This window comes from Pleurodeles waltl, chromosome 1_1, assembly GCF_031143425.1.
Source record: "Pleurodeles waltl isolate 20211129_DDA chromosome 1_1, aPleWal1.hap1.20221129, whole genome shotgun sequence".
NCBI classification, from domain to species: Eukaryota; Metazoa; Chordata; class Amphibia; order Caudata; family Salamandridae; genus Pleurodeles; species Pleurodeles waltl.
The window spans coordinates 956,528,389-956,542,346 of NC_090436.1; the positions used below are offsets into that span (position 1 = coordinate 956,528,389).

The 13,958-nt window shown below is 43.1% G+C and overlaps 1 protein-coding gene across 1 annotated transcript in view; it reads left to right on the forward strand.

Moving 5' to 3' along the window:
- The window catches only part of LOC138290008 (NACHT, LRR and PYD domains-containing protein 12-like), a 436,570-nt gene extending 423,972 nt beyond the window's left edge, over positions 1-12,598 (forward strand). The window contains exon 7 of the mRNA XM_069230213.1: positions 11,829-12,598. Within this exon, the coding sequence (XP_069086314.1) occupies positions 11,829-12,207 (379 nt within the window). The 3' untranslated portion in view covers positions 12,208-12,598. The remainder of the gene's footprint in view (positions 1-11,828) is intronic.
- Positions 12,599-13,958: the final 1,360 nt, after the last annotated feature.

Below are 13,958 nucleotides of genomic sequence, written 5' to 3' on the forward strand. Positions count from 1 at the left end.
TTTTAAGGCCCGCCCCCTCCTGTGCGTCAAAATGACGCTGGAGTATAAATAAGGCTCACAGGCCATAAAGTCATTTTTTGTGCGGGAACGCCTACCTTGCATGTCATTAACGCAAGGCAGTTTCCCGCATCCAAGAAATGATGCAAATTGAGAAATTTTGACGTCCGCGGGGTCGGGCGTCATAGTATAAATATGGTGCATGGTTTGTGCCGAATGTGTGTCAACATTTTTGATGCACATTCGGCACAAACGGAGTATAAATATGCCTCTAAGAATTGAACAAGATAACAATTTTGTGAATTCTTCGATTTTCTTTTGGGTGCCAAGTTTTCTCTCTTACTCTGGTGGACCTTTTTGTTATAATAAGTGGTGAATAAGTAATGTTCATCTAAATATTTAATTTGTTTTTTATCATAGTCCTGTTTATCTGCTGCAATTACTTCCACTGCATGTAATTAATAGAAATGTACTCCAGCGTGGGGATACACTGCCCGTACCTGCATGACAGGGACATTTCTCAGAACACATCAGGAGCATGTGTTTCCCATTCTGTCAGTGGCCTATGTGTCAATATTGCTTGGAGTAGGCACTACAGAAAATTATGTTGGACCATCAAGTTTAAATTGGGTAGCCAGGCACACACCATTTTCAGCAGGGTTTACACCACCCTTGGTTCCTTTCTGAAGGTTGAGCAAGTGGAGGATCTGTTATGGAGAAGGCTACTAACTTCACCCACTTATTTGGGGGAGATTGCATATGGGGTGGTGTGGATTTCTGCTGATTTGTAAAAGAAATGTTGTAGCTACCCCTTTCTAAACAATGCCCCTACATGGTTTGCATAATTCTTCATTGTCCCATTAGTAAATTTGTTGCCTGTGACTTGTCAGAATACTATTGTGTAAAGATATGCTCTTTATGAGAAAGTGGATTATGAGTGTGGTGAATGATTGAATTCCCACTGCAGTGGGACACAGAAACTAGGTTTGTCCAGGTCAGAAGTTTTACCTTTTGACATAGTCTCTGAAATAGAAGTCAAAAATCCTCAGCAGGGCAAGGCAGCAGGCTGAGATGGGCTCTATGAGGCCAGGTAGCCGTCGGTGAAGCTGTTGATATTTGGTGGAAAAGCTCAGAGTGGGAGACATTCAAAATTCACACCCAAGAAAGATCTGTCACTTGCTGGATACTTTTGGCAACTTTGCCCGGTGAAGATTTCTACTTTCAGACTCAGTCACTTGTTTTTAGTTCAGATATCTCCAGTGGGACAAGGCCAAAAGCTAAACAAGGTTGAACAGGGCTCCATGAGGCTGGATACATTCTCCATAATATCCCACTGAAACAGATCTGCTGCTGCATAAAAGTTCAGGAGTAACCTGAATCTTCGGTCCAGTGGTAATGCACCTTTGTAATATTGACTTTGCAGGATTGTCGTGGTCCTCCAGGGGTCTTTGAAGCCAAAAACGTTTAAGTTCATTTTTAAAAATGATATGAGGAGCAACTTTTGACACAGCCAATGGTCGCAGGACCTCCAGAACACCACTTGAAAGTCAAGACTCCACCAAAGGTCACCAGCAGGTTCCAGTCAGGTACAGTTGGAACTGGTAAGCTGGGCTCTTCAGGAAATAGGGCTTCTAGCAGATTGTTATATCCCTTTAACTTAAAGAGAAGTCCCTTTCTTTGTCCTGGGTGCAAGTGGGTGCAGGTACAGCCTTTCAGGTCTCATCACAGGTCTTTATATCAGTGAAGTCCACCTTCTGCCCTCCACGGATCCAGTAGTGTTTTGAAGATGGTGCCCAGGGGTGCCAACTTTATTCCTGGCAATAGCCTGCGGATGGGAGTGACTCTTGGCCCCTCCCTAACCAATAGGGAAAAAGGTTCCCAGGAGTACCCACTTTGCAGCAATTTCTGTGTGCCCTACTGCAAACAATCCCACAGTGCCCCTCTCTGCAAACATCCAATGTGGCAGAACCTTTCTTCCCCTGTACAGAGCTTCTGTGTCTACCCTAGAGGCGTGGCCATGGAAATGAGCTGACCTCTGTGGTCACTCAAACCAGTTCTGTGCATTGTTCCTCTCTCACTGGGATTGGAACCTGGCTGACTACTGGGACAAAGGATGGGGCAGGATCAGAAGTTAGTTATATCTGCCCGTGACAGGGTAGACCTCTTTGAAGTTAAATACATTCCTTAGCCGTGCCCAGAAAGTCTGAGCAATAAACAAAGAAGCCTTAAAATGTAATGTTTATCCTGTCACATTTGTGGTGATTCAACAACTGAGATCAAACGTCAGGCCATGTTTTCTGACACGTTGCTTCTAATTCTCTTAGCGTGGGATTGGTGTTTACTTTTCTTTATCTGACTGCAAAGTGAGAGGAGTTTTTAAAGTGAATTATGTTACAATCTTAGGATGTTGTTTTTTGCAACACACAACAAAATGTAAAAAACTGTAAATGAACTGTATGCATTCAACAGTCAGAAAAGCAAAAAAGAAGAAAATTTTTTGTACTTCAAAAGTGTGCCGGAAACAGAGATTTTAAAAGGTCAAAACAAATAAAGCCATTTTATTTGGTGATGCAAAAATTATAAATATTCACAGAACGCCCATTCCCACCCATTATAATTTTAGTGCTGTGTGCTACATAATTTTATTAGTATGGCTGTGCACAGTTAGTGGCCATTTTAATTGAATAGGTGCTATCTGTAAATTGCAATGTGCTAACCCTTAATGCTTCAGTTACATCAAAAGAATTACCTCTCCTCATGTCCATTAAAGGTAGGTGGTTCGCGAAATTTGCAGTTGTAAAAAGTGAGTCATCGTTCTAAAATGTTTGGGAAACACTGCACTAGGGACTCATAGATAAGTTAAATATGCCATTTAGGAGCACAGTTTTTAGGGGTCAGAGCACATGAACTGCTTTCGGGCTAGCAGATGAGCTGGCTTTAGTGCTGGTGGTGCCTGGTACAACAATCTTTTTTGCACCCCAAAACGACATCTTCTCCATGGATTCCCTCAGTATCACCCTCCAACAGTGCCCCTCATCTCTCCATAGCCCCTCTCTCACATGCATTTCTTTTGTTTTAAAGCCCTACTTATAGCATTGTATGGCGGCAGAAAACTTTACATCTCACAAACATTATACTGAGGCAATGAAACATATGTGTGTAAATCAGTCTAAAAGACATGTTACATAAGACACTGAGGATTGCAAGGTGTAGGACTCACATGTCATCCATACCAGAAAGCAGTATGTTTTGAGTGTTTTGTATAGAGAAGCAGAACTCAGGATTTAAAACGTACCTTAGTACTTGTGGTTGGCTTTACTAATAAGAATATATTTCTACCCAAACTAACCCTTATTAGAAACTTAAGGTTAATGAAAGACTGGGGAAAAGCATAATGTTTTAACCTATACCATGCAGCTATTTGATTACAGTTAATAGGTTACTGCGCTACATTAGGTTTGTAACCTATGAACTGCAAGGAATAAAAGGATCTCCATATCAATTCAAAATACTTTATTTCCAAGAAATAAATTCTTACAGATATATTGTGCATTACCCAATGCATTAAGACCAATTACAGATACCATAAAATCAATACTGCACAGCATACTTTTAAAACAATTCCACCATGCGTAGGTTCAGCCTTTAAATAAGAAAAGAAACATGACAAAATGAACATTTAAAATTTTGCATTAGAAAAGGAAAGTAACAAGGTGACTAGCAGCATACAACTCACTTTGTCCCTGTAGACCTAAAGTGCAATGCGCCTCACCACTTAACATAATCACTGGGGGCTACTCGGTCAACCTTACTGTATATTTCATATTGCCCGGCCTTGCCAGAGCATTCTATTGCTATGGTCAACTTTGCTTCCCAACTGGGGATCCCATACCACCCACCTGAAGGAGATACCAACCTAGAATGCCAAAACCTTGGGGGGGAGGGGAAGACCCTGTCTTGAGAGATTCTGATTTTACGCAGGTATTGACCTATAGCAATGGCCACATCTTGATGTCTGAGGCCGCATATTAAATTTAAACCCATATCTCTTGACAGTATCCCATACTTTTGGAAGACAGGTCAGAGAATCTTCTTCCTTCTTCAAGGAAGAGAACACAGTCCATCAACAAGGGTCTCACCGAGTATTTTCTACCCTGCTTACAGGGGCAATGACCATAATTCTCATCTATTTTGGGCTTTGACCTTGGTAGTTGCTAACCTGGGTCAATTCCCAACATTAACCACAGGATTTTATTCCGAAGAAACTTACCTGGGATTTCATATAGGTATGGATAAAAGTCCCTACTCTCCAGAGGTCAGAAGAGGACAACTGAACATTTGGCCGTAAGCTAGTGTAGGGCCTCCTTTCAGCTTGTTTCAAGAGCACATTGCCTAAGGATGCCCTTTATTTGACTAACTTTAACCACCTAACCTCCTTCCCAAATTCATGTTGGGGACTCGGAAACCCCTTAGCATTATTATCATTGGATTTCTCTTGCTGGGAAGAGGTGACAGAATCTCAGGCAAAATGACAGTTTATCGCCAGATATCCTATTCTTGAGTCAAAAATAAAAACAAAGGGCTCTGGCATCCGGCAGTGCACTCAAAGCAATAGTTCTCAACTCTCACCTTACAGCTTGGATCTTTACGTTTTAGGTAAGTCAAGGGGAAACTTCCAGACACGACCTTCAGGGCCCTCCCAGGACTCAAGTCTGTCCATTGCCAGACCCTCTTCTCCATAAAGAGCCTGGGGACTCAATTTACCCTGTGTAACCCTACCTAGCAGGTCAAAGGTATATCTGCCATATTTACAGTTTAACCTTTTTAGACAATTCACCCCTCATGACAGAGCTAGTCTCTGAGAGGCTAAATGTTTATCCCATTTTAGATAATCTGAAAAAATCATGCCCAGATACTTATACTAAGTAACTTGCTCCAGCCACCCCTTCCTCAAAATGTATTTTTCTTACTAGCAAAGAGCAGGTTTTTTTGTCTTGTCAGCGCTTATCATGAGCTTGTTTTCAAAACAGTAGAAATTTAGGGCATTTAGTTTTCATTGTAGCCCTATAGGCAAAGATCCATCACCATTGTCCACATACATGAGACAGTCGATATGCCTACACCAAACCTTTGGAGAGTAATTATATGCATTACTTAACATCTGGGGGAGATCCGCAATAAACAAACTAAACAGCAGAAGGGCCAAGTCACGCCCCTGCCATTAGCCCTTCTCTACCGGAGTTTTACTTGATAGATGGCCCAGCTCATCCAGATCAACTTGAACCCAATTTTCACTATGAAACTTCATCACAAGGTGTAGCAGGGCTCCAGACATATTCCACTGCTGGACTGTTTGCCATAGCATACCTCTGTCTGCCTTTTCACCCTCAGAAGTCAATGAAGCAACAGTAGAGGCCACCTACCGACTCCACTAACTCCCTTGTTACACCTCACAGAGTGAGAGAGTGGTCCAGCATAGAATGCCCTGGTCTGAAACCTTCTGGCTCCGTAGCGATCAGTCCAGTATCAAAGGCCCAGGAAACTAGGTGCTTGAGTAAAGTTTGAGCATAAAGTTTAAAGCAGCTCTTTGATTACAGTTAATAGGTCACTGTGCTATATTACGTTTGCAACCTGTGACCTGCAAGGAACAAAAGGATCTCTGTAACAAAAGCAGTAGCCTACTGAACTATCCACATAAAATACAATTCTGTGATGTGTAAGGTACACGTTATTTGCAGTAGGCATAGTAAACCTCTGTGCTACTTTATGACAAGTCAAAACTGCCTCAAGACAAAATTCCAATCTCTCCCCAGCAAGAACAGTAATCATTAGAGTTATGTTGACATTTTTATTGTTGCCAGAAAACTGCTGGACCCACAAGGAACTCTGCAGCAGGTGCTTTGAAACCCACAAGATAATTCTAAACACAGCCTCCCTCCCCACGCACAAGTTCACAGCCAGGTGCAGCTGCCCCTGTCACACTGCCCTAAATCCAGCCTTGATCCCAGTGCACAGAATCAAAAAACTACCACCAGGGGAGTGGATACAGAATATCAAATCAGTTACTCTCAGATAGATACTGCCAGGTTGCCCTTGAAAATATTTATGGTACAAGTGCATATGGTTCACTTACAGGTAGTTTCTCAAACTGCAAATCAGATTTTTTAAAACTATTTATGTACTATATCACATTGTCTTTGGCAAGACAATTATATTTAAAATATAGATTTGGGACTCTTCCTATTAATGGTTTTTGTTTAAAATGGAGAAACCTGTGTAAAGAAACCAATCTTTGTCCAGTCTGCAATCGGGATAGGGAAGCAATAGCGCATTAAGGCCCAGGTTTATACTTTTTGCCGCAAAACTGCACAAATGCACTTTTGCAGCAAAAAGTATAGCTCCAGCTTGCGCCTTTCCACAGCGCAAGCCAGGTGCCATATTAAAGGAATGGCACAAACCGGAGCTAAACTTGGGCTAGCGTCTTAAATAAATAAAGACACTAGCCGGGTATGGGTGGCCATAGGGAAGGACAGGGTTCTGCTTCAAAAAATGACGCTAGCCTGGTTAGAGGCAAAAAAAACATACCTCTAACCAGACTTGTGCCATTTCCTGGTGCACAACCACTAAAAACATGACTCCTGTCTTAGGAAAGACCGGAGTCATGCCCACTACCCCAATGGCCAGCACTGGGGACAAGTGTCCCCTGGGCATAGCCATTGCTTCCTGTGCCTTGCAGGGTGGCCCAAGTTAGGGCCCCCAATGGCACTTAAAAAAATAATTAAAATTACTACCTATACTTAACCTGCTCACCTGGGATGGGGTCCCCCATCCGCTGGTGTGGGTGGGGGTGCTCCTGGGCTTGAGGAGGGCACCTGTGGACCCATTCAATGGTGTTTAACCATGGAAATGGGACCACAAGTCCCCTAATGCCTGGTGTGACCCAGGCGTTAGCCCCTCCTCCCGCCCGTGCTTCATTTTAGCACGGGGGATAAATATGGGGCTATGGGGATAGCACCATTTTTTTAGATGGGAACGCCTACCTTGCATCTTATTGACGCAAGGTAGGTGCACACATCCCAAAAATTATGCAAACGCCTATATTTTGACACTAGACGTGTCTAACGTCAAAATATAAATATGGAGTTAGGTTTGCTCTGAATTTGTGTTAAAAAAATGACACAAATTCAGTGCAATTGAAGTATAATTATGGGCCTTACTCTTTTTTGCGAGGCATGTGACAGTCAATAAAAAAAGCAATTGTTAGTCCCAGTTTGCAGAGTTCTTGGTGTAAAGCAATCCTTAGTTGCTTTGAGGATTTTGAGATCGAATACTCATGCAGTGATTGTTATTAGTATTACAAAGTATTTACATATTACATGGATCTTGTGAAAGAGAGTACTGGAATGAGATAGATTCAGAAAAGGTGATATGTGCAGTTTTTTTAGAACGATTATAATGAAATCATTCTTAATTGTATTTTTGTTTTTTAAACTGTTTCTATTCAGTTTTAAAAACTGCAAATCAACAAAAACACACAGTACAGTGCAGGCTACAGCAAAGCAAAGTGTCTTAATTACACAAGTGTGCCCGAGGGCATACAAACCCGAGTTCCAGTCAATAGAGAGTTATAACCACTGTACCGATCTTATCCTCTGTCCCACCTTCCCAACCCATAGCCTTATGAGACAAGGCTTTAAACAACTTATGCATGTAGGAGTATATCGAAACCACAGTTGGTCGCCACCTGTTCATGGGGGCAGGTGTCTGTCCTCATCCCCCACTATCTCATCGCTTCCTACAGAGCTTACATCCTCCCCACCAGTGAACCGCTCCAGCATTACACTCAAAGCCGCAACATCAGCAAGTGTCCTCTCATCACTTCGTGTCAAGTGCATAGGCTGCTCTTCTGCGCTGCCCCCCACTCTAGCAGATCTCGCAGCCAGCTGGGAGTCGTCGGATTCCGCGTGCTCATCCAACCAATTGCTACTCTACACTTGGCCACTACCAATGCTAGCTGCACCAGTTTATACACAACTCCCCTACCCTGCGGCTTACACACCAATCCCAGGATACAAGTCATCGGGTTGCCTCCAATTCCAGTCCTGTAGCCTCCTCAATCACTACTATCACTTTCTGCCAGAAGACATAAACCATCCTATAGGTCCAGGCCAGGTGTAGGAATGAAGCACCAAACTCACCGCAACGAGGGCAGCATGCACCATGGATGGGTCAATCCTATTTAGTCTACTGGGTGTGAAATATGTGCTGTGTACAAAGTTGAAATGCAACAGCTTGAATCTGTGATTACACGACACCGTTCAGACCAACGACAAGGCTGCATCCCAATCAGCATCCTCAATGGGCTGCCCCAAGTCAGATTCCCATGCTCTACGTCCTGCACTTATCACTCCTGGTTGATCCTCCCGTAGGGCTTTATAAAACCGAATAATCAGGTGCATCCCCTCACCCAGTTAAACAATCCATTTAATACCGATGATGCCCTAGGGGCGACTGGAAAATCATCCCAGATCTCACATGCCACGCTCTCAATTTTGGCATATTGCAGAAACTGGCCAGAACCCAACTCAAACAGATCCTGAGCATCAGTAAATGATAAAAATTCACCATTAGGGTATAGATCACCAGCCACCTCACAACCTTCCAATCTCCAGGCCTCTACAGACATTGTCCTCGTCATATACCGAAATGGGGCCAGATCCCATATCTTTAACTCCCTGTCAAAAGGGGCTCATCTGAGCACATTCTTCACCACCTGCTCAGAGATCACAGCGGTTGTCCAACAGGATCAGACCCACCCCCATCATCAGAATATGCACCAATGACTGCCCATCACACATACCAGCATACAACCTCTTTTCCCAGCTATCAGCCTCTGTCATCCATTTGGCTGCACATTGCAAGTGTTCTGCATAGTAGTAGTATTTAATGTTGGGGATCGCTAATCCTCCCCCCTCTAGATCCACCTGCAGCACGGACAACTCCACCCTTCTCTGCCGACTGGCCCATACCAGGGAAATAAGCAAACTGTACAAGTGATGAAAAAGCCACGCTGCCAACGGATACAAAAAGAGTTCTGTACCAGATATAAGCACCGGGGCAAGAACACCATCTTTGCCACTGCTTCCCGACCCATAACAGAGAGAGGCAACCTAGTCCAAAAGGAAACCGAGCATTCCAGGCCCATCACTACTCAATCAACATTGTGTTTATCATACATATCTACAGAGTTAGTGACCCAGATACCCAAGTACCTGAAACTCTCCACCTCCCACCGAAGCCCAGCTCCAGGAAGCTCAGCCTGTGGAACCCCAATGAGGGACCCCAAGGGGAACAGGAGTGATTTTTTCATGTTAATCTTGAGACCAGAGACAGCCCCAAAAGCATTCAACCTCTGCAGCGGTGCTGGCACCGAGACTCAGGGATCCCGTACATACACCAATGCATCATCAGCATACATGGAAATTACATGTGTGGCCCGTCCCACCGAAATCCTCCACTGCACCATCTCCTCACGAAGCCAGATTGCCAGAGGCTCCACCGCTAGAGCAAACAGGAGAGGCGAGAGCGGGCATCCCTGCCGTGTACCCCTGCCTACCTCCCATGTGTTCAATATCTCTCCCACCACACGTACTTGTGCAGTTGGAGCAGTATACAGCAGTCAAACCCAAGCACAAAAACTGGGGCCAAACCCCATGCCCTGCAATACCTCCAATACATATCCCCATTCCACTGTGTCAAAGGCTTTTTCCAAATCAAGAGACACCAGCACCAATTCTGTCTCCACTCCTTTGGTCTCATGCATGATATGTGCCAAGCGACGCAACTTATAGGACGTACTACGAGCAGGGATGAACCCGCATTGGTCCTCATGTACCAAACCCTGAATCACGCCCCAGAGCTGAGTGGCTAAAATCTTACAGAGTATCTTGACATCACTATTTAACATGGTAAGCAGGCGATACGAGGAATGGTCAGCAAAATCCCCCCCCCCCAGCTTAAGCAACAAACACACTGTACCCTGGCGCACGGTTGGTTGGTATTGATTTTAATGTTTTATGTAATATGTGTGTATTCCATAAATATGCATGTATTATCTGTTTATATGTTGTTTTATGGGGGAAAAAAAACTGTATAAACTAATTTTGATGATGAAAAAAACACCAGTGTTGGTCGGCATTTCGCTACACTCCTTATATACATTTTGTTTATCTGTCTTTTTTCTGAAATCCTATTTTTACATTATTCCTTTCACATGGAAACCATTTTGAACCCTTTTCACGAAAAAAGTAGTAAATCTGAAAATGCTGATTTACTTGTTCGTGTGAGTGCATTTTACTACTTTTTGGTACTCACCAATCCTTTTGGAATTAGCATAGAAAGCTGTTCTTTGTGCAGTTTTCAATGCAAATTCATTGGGAATCATGTGATTTTGTTTCCATTGTCTCTCTGTAGGGAGTTCTCCATGGCAAAGTAGTAAATGCCCTTAAAAATACAAATATTGGCCAGGAAAATATTTTTCCACATCAAGCAGATTCTTCCTGTTAAACCTCCACCAAATATAGAGAATGATCCGTTCTCCCTCTGTTCCTGGATGAAAGGTTATGGCAGCTGTGCGCTGAAGTAAATCTCCTGCCATTTCCAGGGTGGAACTAAGTCGAATTGTAGTTTAAGAATACCACCAAACTTCCATGTTTGTGGACGTGCTTAAACTTTCAACTCAAGCCACACCTTGAAGCGCTGATATTCCCACCACCCACTGGATTTGCGACTTCAGAGATCTCTACACTTGTGACAAAGAGATCCCGAACCACATAAAGGGGCTAACACCTGGCAGGAATTCATTTGTAAATTTCTGTCAGATGTAGAAAAGTTAGATTAGTTCATAAACATAAAAACAATGAAATGTACTTTCATGAATAGGAATGTGTGGGCCTCATTTACAAAGTTTGGGTGCAGGGCAGCGCCTCAAGCCTTTTTGCTGTGCTGCCCTGCCTCAAAACAAAAGGGCAGGAATGCACTGCATATACAAGATATGGTGCACTTTGCACAAATTGCTGCCATGAGTCAATACAGACATCCATGCACCATGGTGCAAGGATGCCTGTAATGCGGGGATGATTGTTTTTAGAAAGAAAGGGACACCTTTCTGCACAAAAACAATCACAAAAGGCATTTGCCTCCTTCTATGCGTGCTGCAGAATGCAGCACACATAGAAAGAGTAAAAAAATGGGGAGAAATAATGTTATTTCTCTCAGTTGTGCTACCCTTACACCACTCCTAGTAAATTGATGAATTACCAGGTTTGCAAAGCCTTGTAGATCTGGGGATGCGTCAGATTCCATGGGTGTTGAGTGGGAACACCCACAGCAACACCAATGGAATACCCCTTTCACACAGAATAATACGTGAAAGGGTGCCATATCTACAAGGCCAAGGAAAGCCGTGCAAAGTGGCCTTGCTTGGGCTTCTAGGTATGGCCCTGCAGCATGTGTCGGGGTGCGTTAAAAAAAATGATGCACTTGTAAATGCATGTACAAAGGCCTCTTGTAAATGAGGCTAGTGTATCTAAGCACAGATTTTTCTTCTTTCAAAATTTAGGGAAAATGGTCAGTCACATGCAACAGAAACATAGCTCTTTACATGCTTTTCTCATGTGCACAGCCACTTCAGTGACTGTGAACAACCACCAGGTGTCACATACGGCTATGGAAAAATCTGCATACTTGTGAAAGCCGTGTATGTTCCTTTGTAGCATTAGGGATAGCAAACAACATTCTCCTCACATTTCTTTTTATTCTCCCTTTTCCAGGGTTGTTGGAAATAAACTATGCAAAGATGATGTTGCCAAACTTAGAGCAAACCCTAGAGGAAGTCTTATTATCGCTGGTTTCAACGACGACAGGGATTTTTGGCAGGAATGGTGCAATTGGATATTTCAGAGATGCGAGGTCTGCAGCGACGAGAAGCTTGTCTCCTTCCTCTCAAAAGTGTGCCGAGGAATGCGCCTGAGCAGGAGCGAGGACAAAGACCCTGAATGGATGATAGAGTGGTATAACCAAGTCTCCAAGCTGCTGCTCGAGAGAATAAAAAAGTGCAACGTGGATAACATGAAAAGAAAAATGGGCACTCTTGAGGAGACTTTCAGCTCTCAGCTGGCACGTGGTGAAGAGCATCCAGGTGTTGGTTGATGGAAACAAGTAGGAGCCCATTCATGGCTTGGAAGTGCCTCAATCCTCTAGGAAAGACCTAAGCAGTGGAAGGTCGAATGCCATAACAAAGATGACCTGAGGTTAATGGATGCCAAATTCCGACAAGTGATCTAGGTTATGATGTGGGTGCCGACACCAGCAAAAATATGCAGGCAAAAAGATTGCAAATATCATAAACATAAACAGGCATAAGGCTCGGGTTAGTCGCAGCAGGAATGTTTGGTTCTTTGCTAACATGGTTTTATCTTTCTTTCTCCCCTCCTTCCAGACTCCTGAGAGGAATTATATAATGACTGACATGCAAGCAGCTTTTTTGAATGTTAAATATTTATTTAGTATTTCTTATTTAATTAAAATGTGTTCTTTTTACTATTTGCTCATTTACAACGTTTTAAATCTATTCAAAAAAGTTCTGATCATTAGCCAGGGAATTCTGTGACTTACATATATGTGCATGCCCTCTCCCCAAAACTATTCTTTCATTGTGGCATATCCATAGGAACAGTGTTAGGTAAAATATGATTTTAATATTCCCCCGTTTTTTTCTCCACATGGCTATTGTTTGTAATTTAAAGAAATCTTTTCCCAAATTCTTTTTAATATGTGGGTCTTAGGGGCACTGTCACTCACTAACACCTACATTAATTAGATAAGACTGCAGGAATTACCGCTCTCTGCAATGGTGGAATCCCACCAACCTTTCCAACAGGTGGCCTTTCAGGACCCTGTGCCTCAAGTCACTCTGACTATGGATATATCACAGACAGGTTGGGGAGCTCACCTAAACAACCTCACTATTCAAGGTATATGGGATTCCATTCAACAAACTTCTCACATCAACTACTTGGAGTTACAAGTAGTCTTTTTAGCACTCAAAGCTTTTCTACGACAACGCTCACACAAAGTGGTTCTAGTCCATACAGACAACAGGACAACCATGTATTATCTGCAGAAACAGAGGGGACACATTCTTATCAATTATCCCTTCTTGCTCAGACAATTTGGAAATGGGTAATTTACCACCGCATTCACTTACTTGCAGAATATCTTTAAGGTATGGACAACCAGTTTGCAGACCACCTCAGCAGGATGCAGCAACAAGTCCACAAATGGGAACTTCACCCACAAGTACTTCACCAGTACTTTCAAAGGTGGTTAACACCACAAATAGGCCTCTTCGCCACCACAGAAAATTCAAAATGCCAAAACTTTGCGTCCAGATACCCACACCCTCAGTCCAAGAGCAATGCTGTATGGATGAATTTGTTAGGGATATTTGCCTATGCTTTTTCACCTCTCCCACTCATTCCGTCTCTAGTTTGAAAAATGCGACAAACATCACTCACCATGATCCTTGTAAGCTCCCATATGGGCAAGTCAACCTTGGTTCACAACACTGTTGGATTTGTCTGCAGTTCCTCATGAGAAACTCCCCAACAGGCTAGACCTTTTTACTCAAAGTCAAAGTCAAATCAGACATCCAGACCCCAAAACACTCAATCTTGCGATATGGCTCCTGAAGTAATAGAGTTTGGTTATTTGAATCTCCCCTCAGAATGTGTGGAAATTCTTAGAGAGGCATGTAAACCTGCAACAAGCCAGAGTTATGCTGCAAAATGGACACATTTTGTCTGCTACTGTCAACCTAAACACATTGACCCTCTCTAATCCTCACTTCAAGACACAGTTTGTTATCTGCTACATTTACAAAAGGCAAACTTAGCATACTC